The 19,610-nt window shown below is 51.5% G+C and overlaps 5 protein-coding genes across 5 annotated transcripts; 4 read left to right on the top strand and 1 right to left on the bottom strand.

Moving 5' to 3' along the window:
• Positions 1-1,227: 1,227 nt before the first annotated feature.
• NCS54_01478900 (Hypothetical protein) lies at positions 1,228-2,628 on the top strand (the record flags this gene model as incomplete). The annotated part of the gene is made up of 2 exons (XM_053159918.1): positions 1,228-1,674; positions 1,726-2,628. The coding sequence occupies 2 exons, from the start codon at positions 1,228-1,230 to the stop codon at positions 2,626-2,628; spliced, it is 1,350 nt and encodes a 449-aa protein (XP_053015893.1).
• Positions 2,629-4,033: 1,405 nt separating this feature from the next.
• NCS54_01478800 (Nitric oxide dioxygenase) lies at positions 4,034-5,383 on the top strand (the record flags this gene model as incomplete). Its single annotated transcript, XM_053159917.1, has 1 exon — positions 4,034-5,383. Exon 1 carries the CDS (start codon positions 4,094-4,096, stop codon positions 5,381-5,383), a length of 1,290 nt encoding a protein of 429 aa, XP_053015892.1. The 5' UTR covers positions 4,034-4,093.
• Positions 5,384-6,637: 1,254 nt separating this feature from the next.
• NCS54_01478700 (Hypothetical protein) lies at positions 6,638-8,998 on the top strand (the record flags this gene model as incomplete). Its single annotated transcript, XM_053159916.1, has 4 exons — positions 6,638-6,897; positions 6,982-7,004; positions 7,072-7,187; positions 8,264-8,998. The coding sequence occupies 4 exons, from the start codon at positions 6,638-6,640 to the stop codon at positions 8,996-8,998; spliced, it is 1,134 nt and encodes a 377-aa protein (XP_053015891.1).
• Positions 8,999-9,268: 270 nt separating this feature from the next.
• On the bottom strand, positions 9,269-10,597 carry NCS54_01478600 (Hypothetical protein; the record flags this gene model as incomplete). Its single annotated transcript, XM_053159915.1, has 6 exons — positions 9,269-9,376; positions 9,422-9,893; positions 9,963-10,230; positions 10,288-10,367; positions 10,427-10,452; positions 10,505-10,597. The coding sequence occupies 6 exons, from the start codon at positions 10,595-10,597 to the stop codon at positions 9,269-9,271; spliced, it is 1,047 nt and encodes a 348-aa protein (XP_053015890.1).
• Positions 10,598-16,534: 5,937 nt separating this feature from the next.
• Positions 16,535-18,880, top strand: NCS54_01478500 (Hypothetical protein; the record flags this gene model as incomplete). Its single annotated transcript, XM_053159914.1, has 6 exons — positions 16,535-16,716; positions 16,764-17,200; positions 17,285-17,571; positions 17,651-18,261; positions 18,379-18,583; positions 18,704-18,880. 6 exons carry the CDS (start codon positions 16,535-16,537, stop codon positions 18,878-18,880), a joined length of 1,899 nt encoding a protein of 632 aa, XP_053015889.1.
• Positions 18,881-19,610: the final 730 nt, after the last annotated feature.

The following is a 19,610-nucleotide window of genomic DNA, read 5'->3' as shown; positions in this document are numbered from 1 at the left end:
CGAAGTTGGTGCCTCGATCATTTTCAGCCGGAAAATCAACGGCGCGCGTAGGGTCATTTGGCCACAGGCGGCGACTGTGCTCCTCCCTGATAAAGCTCCTGTCATCATAGGGGTTGATGACCTGTATCTCTTCTAGAATCGGAGGGGAAGTCATTGATGAAATCAAAATAATTTGATGGTGTTTAAGGTGGGAAATAGCATTAATTTCTTATCGGATTAAACTTTTCGTACCTCTCACGTACTTCCGAGGTGCCCGTGATCATGTGGGGCGAGGTACGCCTTGGAGGTGTTTGCGCACTCAGGAGATGGAATCTCCTTCCCTTAATTATTCCACAGTCACAACATGGATAACGCCAGAGATAACACTATCCCATCAAAGCGGAAGCATGGTAGGCCTCGAAGGTATTCCACATCTGAAGCCAAGGCTGCGGCGGATGTAGAGCGGAGACGGGCGAGACGGCAGAATGCGGCCCCCGTGCAACGCGATACGGTACACGCCAACTCTCACAGCCTAGTTTTCCCTCTGCTTCCTCTACCATCAAGAGGAGGCGCCGGATGGGTGAACGTATTCAGCGACTCCTATAACCCGGCCAATCCCACCGATACACCGGAACCAGACAAGACGGACATCTCTCAGTTCCTACCCCCAGTTGATCCTCAACCATTACTAGACATATAAGAGCATGTTATGACCGATGTTGGGACTTTCGCAGAGGCTATAGATGCGGCATCTAGCCCGAATCACGAGAGCCCGGGCGCGGGCCAGGCCGTTACTTTCGATACGACCTCGGGGATTTCGTCGCAAATGGAGAACAGCGAGCCGGATCCAGTTGGGCACCTCGCACAAGAGCTGGCAGAACAACTTATGAAATTCCAAGGATGCTGCAACGACTGCCATAGAGCAGCACGGTGTAGCCACATGGAAGATCCCAACGAACATATCAGTCTTGCCGTGTACCTAGAGTTCACACCCGAATTAGGCCCTGACGTTCTTAGCAATGAGACCATCGCACACCAGAAAGATGACCTAGCCGGGAGAATGAGCCCCGAAACTAGAAGACAAGTCTTTTGTGGTATTGACTCGAGAGCCGAGATACCTCACATTTGCTTAGATGAAGATGAGAGGGTTTCGAGCGATGCTGGGGTTACTTCGACGTGGATAGCGTCTTAGCCTTCCCGAGTAACCTTGCTGTCGCTAAGCGGGGTATTCGCTGGTCTCCAACTCGGATGACCGTATCCGATCTTCAGTCTGACCTTCACCTTCGATCAGTTCCGGTCACATACCTCGATAGGAATGGGAAGCAGCATCAAGTCCACCGGCCCGTGCACCAGATTCCTCACTATACATTCGGCCGCGTTGTTGGGTTTGAAGACATATCCTTATACCTTTTGTTCCCGAACCTGTATCGAGAAGAGCAGACGTGTAGTAAGCTCAAGGATGAAGTCTTTCGGCTGTGGATGGATGGCATTCTCCTCCCTGCGATATACCAATGCTACAGCACGGCCCACGTCCAGCATTATCCATCGAGCTATGACCACAGTCGTTATAACTCTACCGCTCGTGGAGTAGAGACACTCTCTCAACGTGTGCATGCGGTGGCACGGGAACAGCAATTGGTGTACTTTCTACCACCGGAGGCGCTGGCAGATGTGTGGGCCAATATCGTCGCCACAGTTCAAGAACCAGGATTCCGGCAGTTCCAGGATATTACCAGTTTTCTTTAGGCGAAGAACTTGAAGGTCCTCACCAAGGACGTTACCTGGGATAAAATGGTGTCGCGATTTCAAAGGTACTGGGTTAGCGCTGTTGACGAAAGCCACACCACAACAGACCTGTACTTTGATGTTGGGAAAGAGACCTGCTCTCAACAGGCATCCCAAGTTGTCCCTTGGAGTCAACTGGCAGCTGGAGTCATAGATGACGGAACGGAGAAAAGAGCGGAAACGCTGCTGTATCGGCGATGTTGCCTGGAATCTTACGGCCTCCAGGTCAGCAATGGGTCCGCTGGCGACCAAGAGACTCAAAAGCAGGTCTTTTATCCGTTCAGTATGCTTCGAGACACTGGAAGCTTGACCATCGAGACTGGAAAGCGCTCTCTACGCCGCGCTGCTGGCCTTGTCGTACCTACCGACGATAGTTCCCCGTACTATAGTTTCACGACTGATACTCTTCTTAGGTGGGTGCGGTGGAATATCAACAAATTTTGTTTCGGGTTCGAGATGGTACATAGCTTCCAGGACCTTCACTTCGTCACCTGGGAACATACGCGAATCATGCTCATGTTCCTCCGCTGCCTCCAGTTCTCCTATTCCGGCGGGCTGATCCAGAAGGTCGGCGGCTGCTGGCAGGATGTACGGCTTCAGCCCGACCCGCGCCAGCCAGACGGACTAAGGCGCCACGAGGGTCTTGGATTCCAGCGGACCATGGATACATATGGCTACGCATGGTTCCTCGATAAAATCGACTGGGATACGCTCACGCAGCCCCACGCAACCTACATGATGTTTAACAACCCATCGATGCAGGCTGCCTACCATGCTCGGTACCGCCAGATTCGGGACATGCGCATCGACTTTATCCGAGTAGGCAAGGTCCGCCAGTGGATGCACCGAGCCTACCTAGACTAGGCTATAAACTGAACGGGAGACAAGAGTTCCTATTTCGTTTCCACGAGGTCTTCGGAGCGGCACCCTGCCTAGTCCACCTACCCCGCTTAATGTTCTTTAAGTAAGGCATCTCATATTACTTCTTCGTGCTGGTCACGTCGTGCAACGTTTCCCTTCGATTGAGGATCACGTTCGCCGTCGATCACTTTTGCCGTCGTTGCTCGGAGTTGACGACAAAGCACCATGTGAGCAAGGGCCCAATGTATCTCCTGGAAACCTCTTCTCACTCGATTTTACCTGTCAACTCGATTTGACAAGTTGCTTGTGAATATGCTTGCATATATCCAATATGTATGTATCCTTCAACCATTCCAAATGGTGGAAAGAATTCTCCCATCTGCCTGATATTAACTTAATTTCGGCGCCTCCTCCTCTTACCTCGGCAGAGTATGTCGTCATCATCTGGCTCGCCATCACTCGAGTCGTCGTGACCACCTCTTGCATTCTTCGTCCTGCCGTTGCCCTTCTTGATTGAGATAATACACCCTTGCTCCTTCAGGCGCTTGGTGGGCCTCGGGCTGGCTTGCATACCTGGGTGATGAAGCAATATTGCGGGAGTGGGAGGTGATATCTTGTTGAAAAGTCTAAGTTACATGTATCTGAGAGGAGCACAGCTCCTTACATAGTATCCACATCCCAGCCATCAGCAGATCGGACCACCTTAGTCATACGGTCTGAACACTGGGAAGTCCTTTGCAGTGTAGACGGTAAAGACGTCGCTTATAGCCCCGATAAGAACCGGGAAATGTCTGTCCTCTTGCCCATGCTGGATCGATCTCTACTAGACTAAATTTGAGGCGGAATGAGCGACGAGTGCGACAGGAGAGGCCTGGGTAGCAGAAGAAATAGCCTTCTTCACCGTACTTATCTTTCCTAATAGAGGTGGTATTGACTAATGAGCCTAGCTGATGAGCTCATGATCCGCCGTTGTTGCCGGTACTCCTCGGCCATGAAAGATGCATCTCGACCACCATCTGATCGTACATTAAGCAGGCCACCACGTAGTGGCCATTGTGTTCAAAATCTCTATTGTGAAGGAAAGCTGACAACCTGTCCTCTGTTTAACTTTTTACCCCCCTACCGTCGGTCCCATGTATAAGAAAGCACCAAATCACACGCATCCCTCAAAACGCCCAGGCAACGGACGACGAGGAACCAATGGTCATTTTTACAAAACTAATAATCCACCCGCTGTGCTCGACAATGAAAACAATAAAGTGGGCCACCGACACAAGCCATGTCGGGGTTGAACGCAGTGAAGTCATACATGTGTAACGCACAAAATTATGCTTCCATCATGTGACAGTCGATTGTACCTCTCCGGACGCCGTGCCACCTCTAGACAAATCTTTTCCCCACGGCAGCCTCAGATGACCTGGGAAGGAAAGAATCAATCGCCATTGCAATCAGTTCGAAATCATTCAATATGCTGGCTCGGGCAATCATCTGGCGTGCCGGACGCGAGGCGCTGTTTCAGTTGCATCGAAGAACATATGCCTCGACCGCACTGACTCCGAAGCAGATCAAAATCGTCAAATCGACCATCCCCGCACTGGAAGAACATGGAGTCGAAATTATGACGCTCTTCTATCGCCAACTGCTCGACAAACACCCGGAGCTCAGGAACATCTTTAACACGGCCCATCAGGACACAGGCGAGCAGCCAGCCGCCCTTGCGCACGCCGTGTGGGCATACGCCGTCAACATCGAGAACCCCGAGGCCATGAAGACAGCCATTTCTCGCATTGGACATAAACATGCGAGCCTGGGAGTCACTGCGGACCAGTATCCGATTGTGGGCGAAGGGCTACTCTCGGCGATCAAGCAAGTCCTCGGGGACGGAGTCAATTCACAGGACATGGACGCTTGGGACGCTGCATACTGGCAGCTCGCCGAGTACTTCATTACGTTTGAGGAAGGCCTGTATCGCGAGGCTATGGCGACACCCGGCGGCTGGAAAGGATGGCGCAAATTCTTCATCTCTGACAAAGTGCAGGAGAGTGAGGAGATCATCTCCTTCCATCTCACGCCAGCCGACCAGGGAACTTTACCATCCTACAAGCCTGGCCAGTTTGTCAGCATTCGATGCTTTGTGCCTGAGCTCGGGACATTCCAGCCCCGCCAATATAGTCTGTCTGACGTGCCGAATGGAAAATATTTCCAAATCTCGGTCAAAAAAGAGTTTGCATCGGATACCAAACCGGCCGGTCGAGTGTCTAATGTCCTTCACGAGTCGCTGCCGGAGGGGTCTGAGGTGGACATCAGCATGCCCTTTGGTGATTTCGTCTTGGATATCAACGCTATGACGCCCGTGGTGCTTATCAGCGGAGGAGTTGGATTGACGCCCATGATGGCAATGCTGAAGAAGATAACTGAGGAGGGCAAGTCGAGGAGAGTGGTATTCATCCATGCTGCACGCAACGCACGTGTCCATGCTATGAAAGACACCCTCATCGAGATTGTGAGGGACAACCCCCAAGTCACCCGTCTTGTTTATTATGAGCGAGTTGAAGAAGGCGATACACCGGGGCTTGACTATGATCACGAGGGGCGCGTGGACCTCACGGAGGTCAAGGACAAGGCGATTCTGCCTGGAGCGGATTACTATATCTGCGGGCCGTCGCCGTTTATAAATGCTCAGAGCAAGGCACTTCGGAATCTGGGTGTTGACGAGAAACACATTCGCATGGAGGTTTTTGGGTCGCCATCTTCCTGAGACTGTACTGAAGTTTCTCCATGTCTACAGCATATTGAATTTCAATCCGTCACTCTCATCTCGGATTACTGAATCATGAAATGATCATACACCTGCAGTGCATAGATATACATTCAATCAATGCCGTTGCCTTGTGACAGAGCACTCTCGATGGGTTCCTAGGTTCGCCGTATCTTCTTATCCAAAGCTAGTGTCTCCATTGCGGTGTTGGTGAATGGGTAGACATCGTGGTGGTGGTAGGAACCAGGTGCAAGGGCTCGGTGAGAAAGTTCAGTTTGAACCTCATAGCCCCTTGAAAAGACGGCGTTCCAGGGCCAGTCAACACCAGCTTTATGTTCGAGGTCAGGGAATTTCGAGACCAGAAGTGATGACGCTGGGTATCTTGGAAATTGGCCGCGACGGGGAGGGCTGTGTTGAAGCGAACAGCGTGTGTTGGTGATAATTAAAGGTCTAAGTTATATGTGTCTGTGAGGAGGAGCACGGCTCACTACGTCATATCCACATATTAGCCACCTGTAGATCCGGCTATCTTAGCCATACCGCCACATAAAGCACATGCTAAATATGTGATCTCTTACCAGCCTCCGCGCTCCTGTGAGTAATGCAGTTGCGCCGTGCCTTGGGCTGCCAGCAGCCCAAGGCATCCGTGGTTGTTTATACAGGCCCTTAAGGGACGTATAATATAGAATAGCTAGAGAGATATCAACCTTCTTCCTATACATCGTTTTGACCTTACGTACAAGCCGGAATCCGGCACAAGTTCATTATATATACCCTGACTAGCAGAGTCGGGAGATCCTCATCTATTCCACCACGGTCTAGAATCCGCCGTAACAATCGAGGATCCCAGACGTCAGCCGATTGCCTTATTAACGACTCGCATTGCCAAATATATTACAAGTTTAGAGGCACTTACTGTTACAGCTAGCTATCTAGACTGGTCCACAGCATTAAAATAGCGGGCGCGACTTAGATTATAAGATATTCACGGAACGGCTCGCTCCCCGCCAATTTGCTTGCTAGTTAGTGCTACACTATTCCTTCGCCTTGATCACCAACAGGGCCAAGTCCGAGAGGACGCCGGGACGGCTTGCTGGTCAGGGGGGAGTCCCTATCAGGGCCGTCACGTATACACAAGCTTGTTCCTTGGAATTTCGCTTCATCTTTGTCTCAGGCAGCATCTCAGTCTCGACAGCCCAGGCAAGCGAACGATCGCATCTTCTTTCAATCCTCGCTCAACACTGCACCGATAATATGACTGGCTTGCTTATTCCTCCGTGGTATAAGGACGAGGTCCCCGGGACGACCGAGATGAACATCGCTAGTATCATCTTTGGCTTCAGCTTGGGTTCAGCTGTTTTCACTGCCTTCAAAGCCGCGGGACAGACCCATATTGCATACAAGAGGGGAAGACAATTCAGCGCGTATATTATCATGTGCTGGTTTGAATGGATTGGATGTAACCGCATGGGTATCGTCACCTATATCTGGCTCAAAGGCATCGTCGAACAAAGGTTAGTTTTCCTTTCCTGACGCAGCCCAAAGTGACCGGGACTCGCTTCCTGGATTTTACGCTGACACGAGTTTGCCTCATTCAGCTTCTGGGTCTTTTTCTTCATCAGTAAGTCGATCGACAGCGGGCTTCACATGCGATGGAAGGCCATCTAACATGACACTCTCTCTCGCAGTTGTCTTCTGGAGCATGCAGATTCAGTTCATCTTGCAGATTGTCATCAACCAGATATCGCTTTTATTAGTTAACAAGTCGAGAATTAACAAAATCAAATGGGGATTCGCCTTGATCGTGAGCCTCATTAACCTGAACGGCTTCTGCATCTGGGTGCCGGCCCGGCTACAGATTGCCCCTATAAAGACATCAACATCATCTGGGACCGAATCGAAAAGGCCGTTTTCTTGATCGTTGATCTTGGGCTTAACCTCTACTTCATCTACCTTGTTCGCTCGAGATTGATCGCCTGCGGCTTGATAAAGTACTATCGACTCTTCTACTTTAACGTTATTATGGTTATCGTCTCTGTGACACTAGACTGCGTCTTGATGTGAGCCACGTTCCTCCCGAGTCGTGTTGTGTAAGCAGCCTTGCTCGAGTCCTGCCGTGACAGAGCTGACTTGCACGCAGCTACGTCCAATTCCATCAACTTACCTGCCTCCTCAAGCTGTATATCGAGATGAACGTGGCCTAGCTCCTGGGACACATCGTTAAGGGTTCAAGGGACCACCAGGGCACGAGTGGGGCCCGATACGGACACAAGACTCACGACGGACAAACAAACGTCAGGATGGCCACTCTGATCACGGCTAACCGTACAGGGCACGTCCGCCTCAATGACGATTCAGGCGAAGGAGCCTGTCCAAACGGCTCTCAGTGGGGTGGTGTACATAAGCAGGTCGAGACGGAGGCTATCTTCACGAACGTTGAGGATCATGAAGTTAGCGAAGCTAGCTCCGAGACAAAGGTGCTAAAGTAGTTTGGACATTGTCACTTGATATAGGTTTGTGAACTTTCCCAATCAGGGTTATAAGCCCTACTGTACCAGTTATGTCGGCCTCGCGAGGCAGGGTAATCTACTGTAATATCGAACGTCCTCTGTCAAGTCAAAAGGGAATACAGGGGTACTAGACCAATCAAGACGGGTAAAAGTCTACTTTCAGCGAAAATGGGAGAGACAATAGGGATGTAGGATTAATCCCGAGATTTACGCCTTTCGGCACGGAGTTCGGCTCGAGGAGGCATCTAAAGACTTGGTTGCTGCGCTGTACGATCTCATGCGAGCAAGTTTGTCTCCGGCTGGATACGAAAGGGCCCATGGATGCATGAAGGTCAACTAGTGTTTGGGCGGGGTTGTAGATGGCACAAAGGTTCTTAATGGGAACTCGTATAACTTTGTCATCTTTGGCACACCTTTGGCTAACGAGCCATGGGGCTGGCAACTCTTCGGTCATCATCTCTGCATGAACTGCTTCGTTGTTGGAAAGCAGATGGTGATATCACCCGTGTTCATGGGAGCAGAGCCAAATTTCATCGACGCGGGACCTAACAAAGGCGTCGAGCTCTTCATTGATCAGGAACAGACGGCACTCCGTCTAACGCAGTCACTGGACCCGACTATTGAAAAGGCCGTGCAAATCTACTCGAAACTCAACGGCCCGGAATTTCCAACCTGGCGGCATCACCGAGCCGACCAGAGACACTTAGGCGGCGCTTTTCAGGATAACCGAGTGGTTACGTATGAAGGCGTGAAGGTGACAACTCTCTTCGGATCTCAACAGAGCGTAATTCACAAGATAATCGCCCTGAACCTCAACTATCTGCCGGAGAAGGGATTGGCGGTCCGGATGCAAGATATTTCTGCGCACTGGGATGAGACATGGTTTTGCTGGATCGGCGGGTTTAGAGATAGAGACGCTTTTTACTATAAGGTGCACTCTCCTGTCGTTATGGTCGAGTTCGACTATCATTCAGGCGTCTTCCTAAATAACAAAGAGCCCCTACCATTCCAGATACACACCCTGGTCAGGACTCCCAACGGCAATGATTATGGCAAGGAACTGCTGCAACAGTACAGGCAGCGCAAAGGCAACATGCCCCCCTAGACTAGTCGATCTGTTAGACGTTGGATGGAGGCCGTGTACCGCTGGTGGCCAGGACATCTAGGCTTACGACAGCGTTAACACGGGCAACGAACTGCTTCGATCTATTCTAGATCTAAGGCGCATAAGAAGGACTATGTGATATTAAAGGGTGCAACCCGATGCTATTTGCGGGACAATGTAGGAAGAACAGCAGTTGTCTAAAGCCTGAATACCAACATACATACTCCAGTGCGTGAAGGTTAATAGGAAATAATCGAGGCAAAATGCACTCTAGGACATGTCAACATCCTCTGGCTTGCGGCCCCATACAACATAGAACTTCTGATAACCATGCATTCTCTGATCTGCCAAAGCTTTCCTCACGTCGACAAGGTTGACCTAGTACCTTTTAGTTGAGCGCTGGACTAAATAGTCGAAACTCACCTCGATCTCTTCCTTGGTCATGCCTTTAACGCGATGCAATAAGCCATAGCTAAGCGCCTGTAGTCCTTCCACCACGTTCGCATGCCATAGCTCTCCAAACCTCTTAAGCTTGCGGTTCTTGGGCCAGCCGTTGATAGGGATCTTATATATCTTTTCATGGATGTCGACGAATCCGGTCTCCGTGAGCGCTTGCTTTATATTTGCGGCACCGGGCAAGGGTCGATCAACGGCTATGCTAGCGTCGACAATATCATCGCACCACTTTTTGAAAGCGTTGTCTTCTCTGACCGAGCCGTCGTCGCACTCCATAAGGCCCTCCAGTTCTTGACATTCTATCCATCCACCAGGCCTCAGCCGTTCAAAGGCCGGCTGAATGATTTGTTTAGTCATGTCAGACCAGCAGCCCATAGTTACCCTGGTGTGTATCAGGTCAAAGTTACACCAGTCCCTACCTTGAGGCCACTCATCGGTTCTAGAGTTGTTAGTTTATGTGTCAAAGGCGAAGGGGGCAAGGGCTGGGTGGCAGTTGGCAGTTACGCACGCGTCGTCAATTATGAACTCAACATTAGGAGGAACTAACTCGCTCTGGATAGGAGACAAGTCCGTACCAATGATTCGAGCTTCAGGGAACTCATCCCCCATGTCGATAGCCCAGCAGCCAGAGCCTGTGGCGATATCAAGGACCTTGTGTGGAGGGTTTTCCTCAGAAAAGGGAGCAAGGCAACTCCTGCCATCTAAGAGGATTTTGAGAGTCTCATGTTGAGTATTCAGCCGTTCAACCTCGATAATGTCATTGGGATAGTAGTAGGCTGCAAGGTTAGCTTCCCTTGGGCTTGACTCGCTTGAGATATCAGAGCAGAACGTACAGCCGGCGCGATAAGCGTGGTATGTCCGCCCGTTCTCCTTGTGGAACTCGTAGATGCTCTCTGCCACGGATGCGGTATCTCTGCGATAAATTAACGCTGAAAATGAGACTATGTCGGCGGTCAAGGGCTGTAAGCTGACAGCGTGGGACGACTCCAAGGATTTGACTAACGAATGTGAGCATACAGTGGAAAGGCTAGGCTTCCTTATGAGACTCACGTCGACTTCAATTCCAGTCGTATAATCGAGGTACGCCTCAAAGCTGAATTCATAGTCGGAAAGACTATCTCTTGGCCCAGTATTGCTCGACATTGGGATCGTCAGAGTCAGAGCCGAGTTGTGGGTCGATGCCGTGAAAACTTGAGGAGTCGGGCGGACCGACACGTGGAGGCCTAAAAGGGGTTTCAAGAGTGGAGAGGGGGCCCATAGGCAGGAATTTGTGCTGGGGAGAGGAGAGGGAATTGTAGGGTCGAGTGGTGGTGGTGCTGCGGGTGTGTGTTTCTGTGAAGAGGGGAAGAGGGGTTTCAGCGAGACACCGACAGACTGGGTCGGTCCTGGCTGAATAAGACAGAGTCGACCCGACGGGCTGGTTGCCGGGGAAAAGGTGACCCGGAGGATCGGGACGGGGATGGAGAGTGTGCGTGATCCAAGACAGCGGAGCTAGTTTTTATTGGGCAATTTCTCGTGATAATTTAGGGCAAGCCGTCCGTGAGCTGGAGCGAGCTAGATCCGGCGTTGGGGCAGGGTACAGTGCCCCTTCACAGTACCAGACACCATCTTGATTATCAGTTACTGTGCGGTAATTCTTTTCCCCTTCACCAGCCAAGTTACAACCCACCGGCCACTTTATCCGTTGGGTGCAACATAAGTGACAAAATAACCTTGCCATACTCGAGACCATGTTCCTCTTGTTACCTTTTGTGTCGAAACTGTTGCTACTCCTCCTCACACTCACGTCCGTGTCATTCATGATGAGGCATACAGTGGCAAGCTAGTCGGTTTGTGGCGGGTTCTAGGCCCAGGAGCTGCAATCCGTTTAGGTCTGGACACTCATTTCATGTCGGCACACTCCGCACACGCCAGAATCTTGACCAACAATGGAAATATGAAAGCATTCCAAAAACGACAAATATACTTTTGAAATCGGCATATTCCATTCCGATAATGACATTTTGGATCCATGACTCATGACAATCCTACTGCCACCTTCTCGCCAGCCTCGCAGCTACCGTTTCTCCGAGCTGCCTCAATGATGCAGCACCCATCATTTCCAACACACTGACCTGAAGCCCGGACGCCTGGCGGAACCATCTTCGTAAATCGATTGCCGTGAGAGAACCCAGGCCCATTTCGGAAAGCCTGAGGCCTGTATCGATCGCAGTGTCTGGCTTGAGCAGGAAATCGTTGATCTTCCTTCCAATCTCCACAGCCAGGAAGTTGACGGCTGACTCCTTTGCAAGGACACCCATACCATCGCTATCCGTCAAGCTCCGCAGAAATTCCTTGAGGCTGTGGCTCTCGCCTCGTGCGCCAGATGCATCTCCAACAGCCAGGTTGTGGAGATCCCCATTCGTCGATCTCGACGCCAGTTGGTTGGATTCTTGGGATTATCAAGGTGAAGCTCTGATCTCGAACCCATGATGTGGCTCTTGCTTTCCCATGCAGACCAGGAACCTGATGAGAGGTCCGTAAAGTTGCTCGTATCCTGACTCGTTTGTGGCCTCGAACTGAGAAGCGAAGCCTCCGCAGGGCAGCCACAATGTCCGCAAGAAGGATCAGAAGCAGCACGACAATCCACTTCATATTCTCTCATGATGGGATGTACAGCATTCATGAGAAGTTTCATGTACTTCACGTCTTGTTGTACTGGATGGGCATCGGCATTGACAAGATAACGAGGAATATGATGGATGTACTTAAGCTCTTCCGGAGGCCCTTCGCAGTGGAACTCGATGCGAACTGAACAGGTGGCCATGTTTCGAAGGATAATAGTCGATAAAGACGAGCAATTTACCGCGTGCAGTTTAGTCTATGTTGATGATTTGGAGTTGTGTAGATGAGTGGGATCAATTTCCTTCGTTGACGCGACATTGTGAAACGTTCACGATTTCCCTCCCACCGGGTCTTTATAACCTTGTTACTTTTTTCAGGCGCGTTGTCACGAGCAGGTTTCAGACCCCCAGCATCACCAGTCACATGACAGATGCACTACAACATTGGCGGCAATCGCGAAACTGCTTGATAAGTTTCAAAAAAAATTAGCAAATTCTTCTCTACGACCACTCATATCAAACTTCGTTCCTCAAGGCTCATTTGGGCAAACCGTTTGCGGCTTGCGTCTCCTGTACACTCTTGTCACGAACTCAGGTGATCTGACCTTGACACGCGTTAAGGGTACCACGTGCGCTAGCACGTGGTACTGGATATTTCCCCTGAGCCAAGGGCAGATTGATCTTGTCTCTCTTTTTGTTTCTCTCTGCGCTACGTCTTGGATCTAGACCGGACCCATACTACCAATTGATCTTCAATTGACTATGATCCCTCACAAAAGAGTGTAAAGAGTGTCTCGTAGCTTATGGATAGTCGGCCAGCCATCTGTCTTTTCTCGCCATCAATTTTTTAGCCCCGTTTCACATTGGACATCTCTAACGTCGAAGCTGGGGTCACGGACCAACCAGAGCCAGCTGGAAGTGCATGGACCTTGCAGCTTGCAGCGAGTTCATCTCATGAGGGCTCCTGATGACATCCATACAGTACACTACAAGCTGCAGTAGATATGGACTAACCATGGGTCGATCCCAAAATCTCTCGCCGCTGGCTATTGCTCTCTCTTCGCGGTTTGATCCACCGTCTCTCGCTTTGCTCGAATCACAGTTACCGGCTCCTCCCAACCGGAAGATTACGTCGCTCCTCCTCTCCGCTCTGCTTTTATCCCTCGTTCGGCGCTGCGAAGCCCACCGACGCGCGATGTGAGCTTTGCCCGAGGAGCTTTGGATGTACTCCGACGGCCTCCCGGATCTACGGTTCCTCCTCGACTGAGAGCCCTAGGATGCCTTCCCCTCGCTGGACGAGTGTCTCTTCGGCAGGCGCCGGATCCCACCCTATGACTCGACGCCGCTGTTCCGCACCGTGCTGGGCGATCTCCTTATGAGGGGGCATCTGATCCTTCGCAACCAGACACAGCTGGGGTCTCTGTGGCAGCGACTCGCGGCGCGGGGCGTGCGGACGGGTGCTGAGCGAGTGAGACGGCGGCGCGGTGGGCGCGGTCGAGATGGAGGAGGCGCTGGCGGGCATTTTTCGCAGTGCGCTGGCGTCAAGGGTTCGACGGCACCGCGGATTCGAGTTCGAGAGTGCAAAGCGACATACGTCTACGTCCAAGGGTCTTTCTTCTTTTCGGCGACCCGGGAAACGCGATAATGAGCTTGCCTGCTTTTTTTTGTCAGTTAGGGGAAAGAAAGGGAAAAGAGAAAGGGGTCGGGATTCTCTTGCTCGGTCGGGCATGTACTCTCCCCAGGTCTATGCATCAATCCAACCAATCCACCAATCTACACCAATCCATCAATCTACACCTATTGTCAGACAATTGGCTCTACAGGGATCATTGATGGTACCAGTCAATTTATGAGAATTATCTGAAGAACAAAGGAAATTGAACAGCCATGTGTTTAGGCACAGCTATTTAAGCTCATATCGTTAGGATTGGAATTCTTGATGCGACAAGCTAGATGTGAAACCGGATACACGACCCGTACGGGCCGCGTTTCATATCCAGTCGCACGGACCTAGTGGTGATATGCGACACTTATCCACCAAATGAAGAATGGGCCTGCAGAGGCACCACTATTGGCTCAGGGACCTCATCTGGCCCCACGGAAGAAGTGGGGTGCAGATATGCAGCCCCGGATCGAGCGGCACTTGCCGCAGCACGGACCAGCTCAAGGGTTAGGCTCTGCAACGGTCCATGGCGAGGAGGGCCAGTCTCAAATGGCGGGATGTTTAATGACCACGAATGTCCACAAGTCATCTATGGTCTCTGGCCGCCTCCTTTTCTCAATAACCTTTGTCATTATTGCACCTCATAGAGATGTAAGATTAAGTCTTCCATGACTACGTGTCTCGCTCCTTTCCCTCACTTTCGCCTCATATCCACCGCCACATTGCGTGAAATTCAATGAGTGTTGTGCTATGCACTCGTGGACGAAGAATGAGGAAGGGGAGAGGAGAAAAGAAGGCTCTGCAACCTCGGTGCCGCTCGCTTGATCCACCGTGCTTTCGCTCGCGCGGACCGTGCGGCCCGTGCCCACATTATTTTGAGATCGACATTAACTCTCGGAATGATCCACACCGTGGCTGCAGGGGACTTTACAGTGGAAGCCAGCTAGGCTTGCAAGGTGGCATATGATTGGTACACGCACTCGCACTTGCAAGGAGAATAGGTACCGCGTAGGGGATGCGCAACACGTGGCGTCGTCTGATGCTACCCCGCTCCGTGTAACCGTAATCTTGGTTCATCACGGCGCTAAGCTAAGGGCGCGCTTCAAGGCGCGTGAGGCGCGGCACTTAGGCCACACTGCATCTGGAAGCGACCTTTAGCTTGCTCAAGTTGACCCGCTCTATTCCAACGGGTAGCCATTGGAGAAACACCCTCCCCTCCCGTGGGAGACGCAACCCTTCTCCTAGAGCTGAGAAACGTTTCAAAAATTTTGCCCCAAGTACAAACGCCATGTTCACCTGTCGGTATCTTGCTTCATCCTGCTACAGAGCCCCTTATCCTATAGTTTGCGTAGAGCCGTCGAAAACAGGGCAGAAAATCTCTTGCTAGACCTCTATGCCTCGCTAATGTCTGGTATTACCAATATTAATAAGAGTATGGAGTGCGTTCGTGCTTAACGTATTTATCCTAGATGGTGGCGGCGTAGTTGCTTTTTCGAACAGGGACCTCCTTTCGTACGGAGTACGTTTTGGGAACGGACCAAGGGTGATGGAACGGCCTGGTCGGCATGCTTTTTACAATAAAATAGGTACTACTCCACGCTTCCCCTTGATTGCCTTTCTGCTTCCTCTTGCGCACTTTCCCCTTCTCTTTTATTGTCTCCTCAATTCTCGTGGTTGTCGCTTCCAAATGCACTTTCCATAAGCGTGGTTTTAGTCTTAAAGCGAACCACTCTGTTAGCATCGCAATAGGCTCTCGAGTAACGCGCCGCAACGATAGCACGCTGGCCCTAGCGTCCCGGCCCCTCTCCGTCGCACTCGTCTCGTTGTTGCGACCGCCCGCTGCCGCCGGCTTCCCCTTGTGCTCTGATACGGCCAACCCCAAGGTGCCACTCCCTGGTCCCCCATTTCCCCTTCCATTCACTGCAATACGCAGGTTTCTGCTAAGCGCTGCAGGCGAGCTAGAGTCGTCTTCCGGCGCACCCTGCGGTCTGTTGACTTCATCGTAGCGAGCCGCTCAGATGGAGTACCGGTCAGAGTCTGATCGTCCGCTGAAGCGCGTCAAGTACCAGCAGCATGATAACGCCACAATCCCAGTGAATATAGCCGCTGCCCATCTAAGGGATTCCAACAACATAAATAGGCACTTGACCACTGGTGTCCCGTTGTTTGATAATCCAATAGAATTGTCTGTGGGCTTGACATCTCCATCGCAGGTGCCCTTCAATCTTGCTACGGAATTCGAGTGTTGTTGGGGACCGACTTTCTCAAGTAAGGAAACGAGCCTGCTCCCGCGCATTCACCGCCTCTTTCCAGCCTTTCCTCCCCTCGTTCCACATTCGCGCCTTTATTGACGGGCTCTCCCCTCTCGTCCGGACTCCTTGTCGTTCCTATAATATCCTTGTGATGGATGTCGATATGGAGCTCGGCTCATGAACGTGAATCCTTGGCCATTGAGATCAGGGAAGGGAATCAATCCACGGACGACTTTCGTGGATTGACGACTAGGATGGCACGTCCCTTCAAACGAGCCGTGCCAACCTTACATCATCGCTCAGCTACCTGAAAACGTACTTAGCGTCCACGACGGGCGTCCGTGGATTGATTGATTCCCTTCCCTAATTGAGATGAAAGACAACATGATGCACCCCCTCACCGCGCTCAATCTCACCCCTGGGCGAATCCAGCTCTGAACTGATCTTCGTTCATGGTCCCTGCCTCGTCATTGTTCCATTTCCGGTCGAAAGAAACCAAAGCCGCCTAGTAAACCGGTCGCGCTATAGTAGTAGACTATTGAAGTCGTTGAGCTGACATTTCATGCAGTACCCCAGCCTGCGGCAAAGTATCCTTCCCCAGTCCCGTCGCCGACTCAGTCTCACCTTCAGCCACGTTCTCATCAAGCTCCTCAACCAACTCGCCTACCTCATCTGCTGCCCGCGGCGCCAGCTGCTTCTACAAAGCTCGCCACCGATCCTCAAGGTCCCGAGAGCCATGAACCGGTAGACAGAACGGTTCTCATCAGCCCCTTCACGGACCGTGAGCATAGAGTGTCGGTGTCAACCATTCCGCGCTTTCTCCGACCTAAAAATGGCCAGATCAATGGCTATGTGAAGTTCAACTGGCCATCTCGACAGCCGTCGAGACGGCCATCCACCCTTGCTGTGCCACCATCATCCAACGATGGTATGGAGGATGTCACTACGGACTCGACGCAGCTTTCTACTGTCAGTCGGCGTTCCAGTGTTGTGACCCTCATCGGGCCCATGCCTGCGCCATACGCGACGACTAGCATGTCTGTTTTATCACTGAAGACCGATATGGCCTGGACAAAAATGCTCCCGCAAACGATGGCGACAAACCCTCCAACACCACCTCAAGAGTCTGCATTGCAAGCCATGACGACCGATCAGCCGAGAATGCTGCCACCACAATTTGGCTTCCAAGCCAAGATGGATCGCATCGATAGGCGGTTATTTGAATTCTGTACGTCCGTAATCTATGTCCCTGTAAAGGGACATACAATAACTTGTTGGGTTTGCCGAGCGAGTTCTCATGAATTGATCACAGATACGAAGAATTGGTGTCCAGGAAGGAGCATTCTCAACCACACGAACCTGTGGTTAAGGGACTTGGCACCGATGCATAAGAACGAAGGCATCCTATACGCCATCCAGAGCTTGGCTGGGGTATATATCTATGATTACCTGCCGGATGAGCTTATTCGGCAACGAATCAATGAACGGTATGTGACGGCAGACGAGTATTTCAGCAAGCTTCTTGTTGCTCCAGAGAGCAGACGAATCGGGGGAGGGGATGAAGTCATTACCATGGCTGTTATCCTCTCCATGCAAGATGTACGTGTAACCGCAAACCGTTGTCGAATGAGCGCGCTCCGTCGACACCTTGTCGTAACAAGATCTGACTCTCATTTAGATTGTCCTGACCGAGCGGCGGCTCAAGAAACCCTCCTCTCCTCGCTGGTTGGAAGGGTTCAAACAAGGCGAGTACTTCCTCCACAAAACAGATCCCGGATGCCGATTCTGGAAAGACCACAACGTCCAATATAGCGATCTCCGCATCTCCCAGTCCATCATCGTCGGCCGAGCGGTCATTCTCGCCCAGCCAATGATGGCGCTCCCTTCGCCAGCCACGCTGAAACCCGAGGAAGAGGCCAGTAGATTTGGCTGGCTTCTCTATGGCACCGAGAAGGACATGTTTGAGATCCACGGCGGATGTGGCTTTTCCAAGAGGCTGCTGCATACCATGAGCCAAGTGACGTACTGCGCGGCCCGCCTGCAGCAAGAACCTAACAGCACCATTGTTCCCATCACGGCACGGTATCTTCACCGTCAACTCCAAGAGATGCGGCAATGGAGTCGCGAAGGCATATCGTGGGAGGACGCCCAAACACGCCCTCCAACGATAGAATGGGTCAGATCGAAGTCGGACGACACAATCATCGACTCGAACCGGGAAATGACGGATGTAACGGCCGAGGCGTGGAGAATTGCTGCGATCATTTACTTGCAATGCCGACTATTAAGGTATGGATGAAGAAGCAGAGTCGGGGCGGGTAGAGGAAGGATTTGATTTGGCTGGAGACCTTCCTTCCTCGCTGCGGTAATCGTCATGAGGACTCAGAGTGCTCATTGAATGTTTAGGCTGCCTCGAAACCACCCCAGCGTTCTTGCTAATTTAACGGACCTCGCGAAGTGCATCCGCATCATGCCGACATCGGGCTCACACTTCACGGCACAAGCACCTCTACTCCCAGTCTTTTTCTTGGGCATGCTCGCAACGCTCCCCGACCACAAGAACGTATCACGGGACTGGTTTGAGCAGGTGGTTCGAATACCAGTGCGGAGTGTAAGTGGAGAATTGCCATTTGCTTCTTTGAGTCCTACCAGTCGGGCAGGCTGGTTCTGGCGCTACTCTGGTCTACTGCAATTACGTTATAGAATTACGGTGCTAATAAACTCTTATCAGAGCGTTCCTCCACTGTATCAAGCTCTGAAGCGCATCTGGGCCTGGATCGGCACTGATGTGAGGATCCCATCTGCGCCCACGGCCCTGTTCAGGTCTATCGGCAAGAGGTACGCTTGGTGGGAAAGCCTCGTTGCAAGCGTCCATGTAAAGGAAAAGGAGATTCTGTGTCTGACCTAGATGGCTACGGCGCTTTCCACCGTTGGCCTCACACTTCCGGTGGGTGTTTGAGTCCGTAACTGTACATCTAGCTTGGGAAGAACCCTTTCTGGATTGTACGGAACGATGCCAGCACTTACAAAGCCTCTCTGTATATGTTTCTTTGGCATAGAAGCAAAAAAGGCCTTGGAGAATGCGCATAGAAACCCGATCCTGCTCACGCGCGTGATATGCGCCCGCATCAGGTCCTCGATCTGGCGACCATACGCCTTTTTCATCGGCCCAAAGCACCCAATCTCTAGTGGCTGGAGGAAATAGGAGGAATTCGGAGGCATGCAAAGTATACGAATGATATGTTCTTATAGTAGAGTTCGAATATGGTAGAGTGGTGGGTCTTGTGGCCGTCGAGGATAAATAGCCGATATATGCCCTTCGTACGACACGCTATATGCTTGTCGAAGTACTTGATCCAATCTAGGCCTATTTCGTTGGCATTCCGGTCATTTCGGTTGCTGTAATGTCCCAATCTGCTAGAAGATCACTCTTTGTACAGTTGGCCAAATGGTACTGCACTGCTAGTATGATGAACGGTGGAACAGTCCAGCCTTAAGCATTGACTCCTTGGGAAGCAGTTGCCCACTCTCGGTTGCCAGCCTTGGCCAATTTGGCCTTTCCACGGCTGTCAGAGGTAGTAAGCACCGTTCATGCGAAGATAATGCCCAACATGAACCCAGTCTTGTCGAAGTCGTAC

Source organism: Fusarium falciforme, chromosome 13 (genome assembly GCF_026873545.1).
Source record: "Fusarium falciforme chromosome 13, complete sequence".
NCBI lineage: Eukaryota > Fungi > Ascomycota > Sordariomycetes > Hypocreales > Nectriaceae > Fusarium > Fusarium falciforme.
The sequence above is the reverse complement of the archived record's forward strand: the minus strand, read 5'-3'. Positions and strand labels throughout refer to the sequence as shown.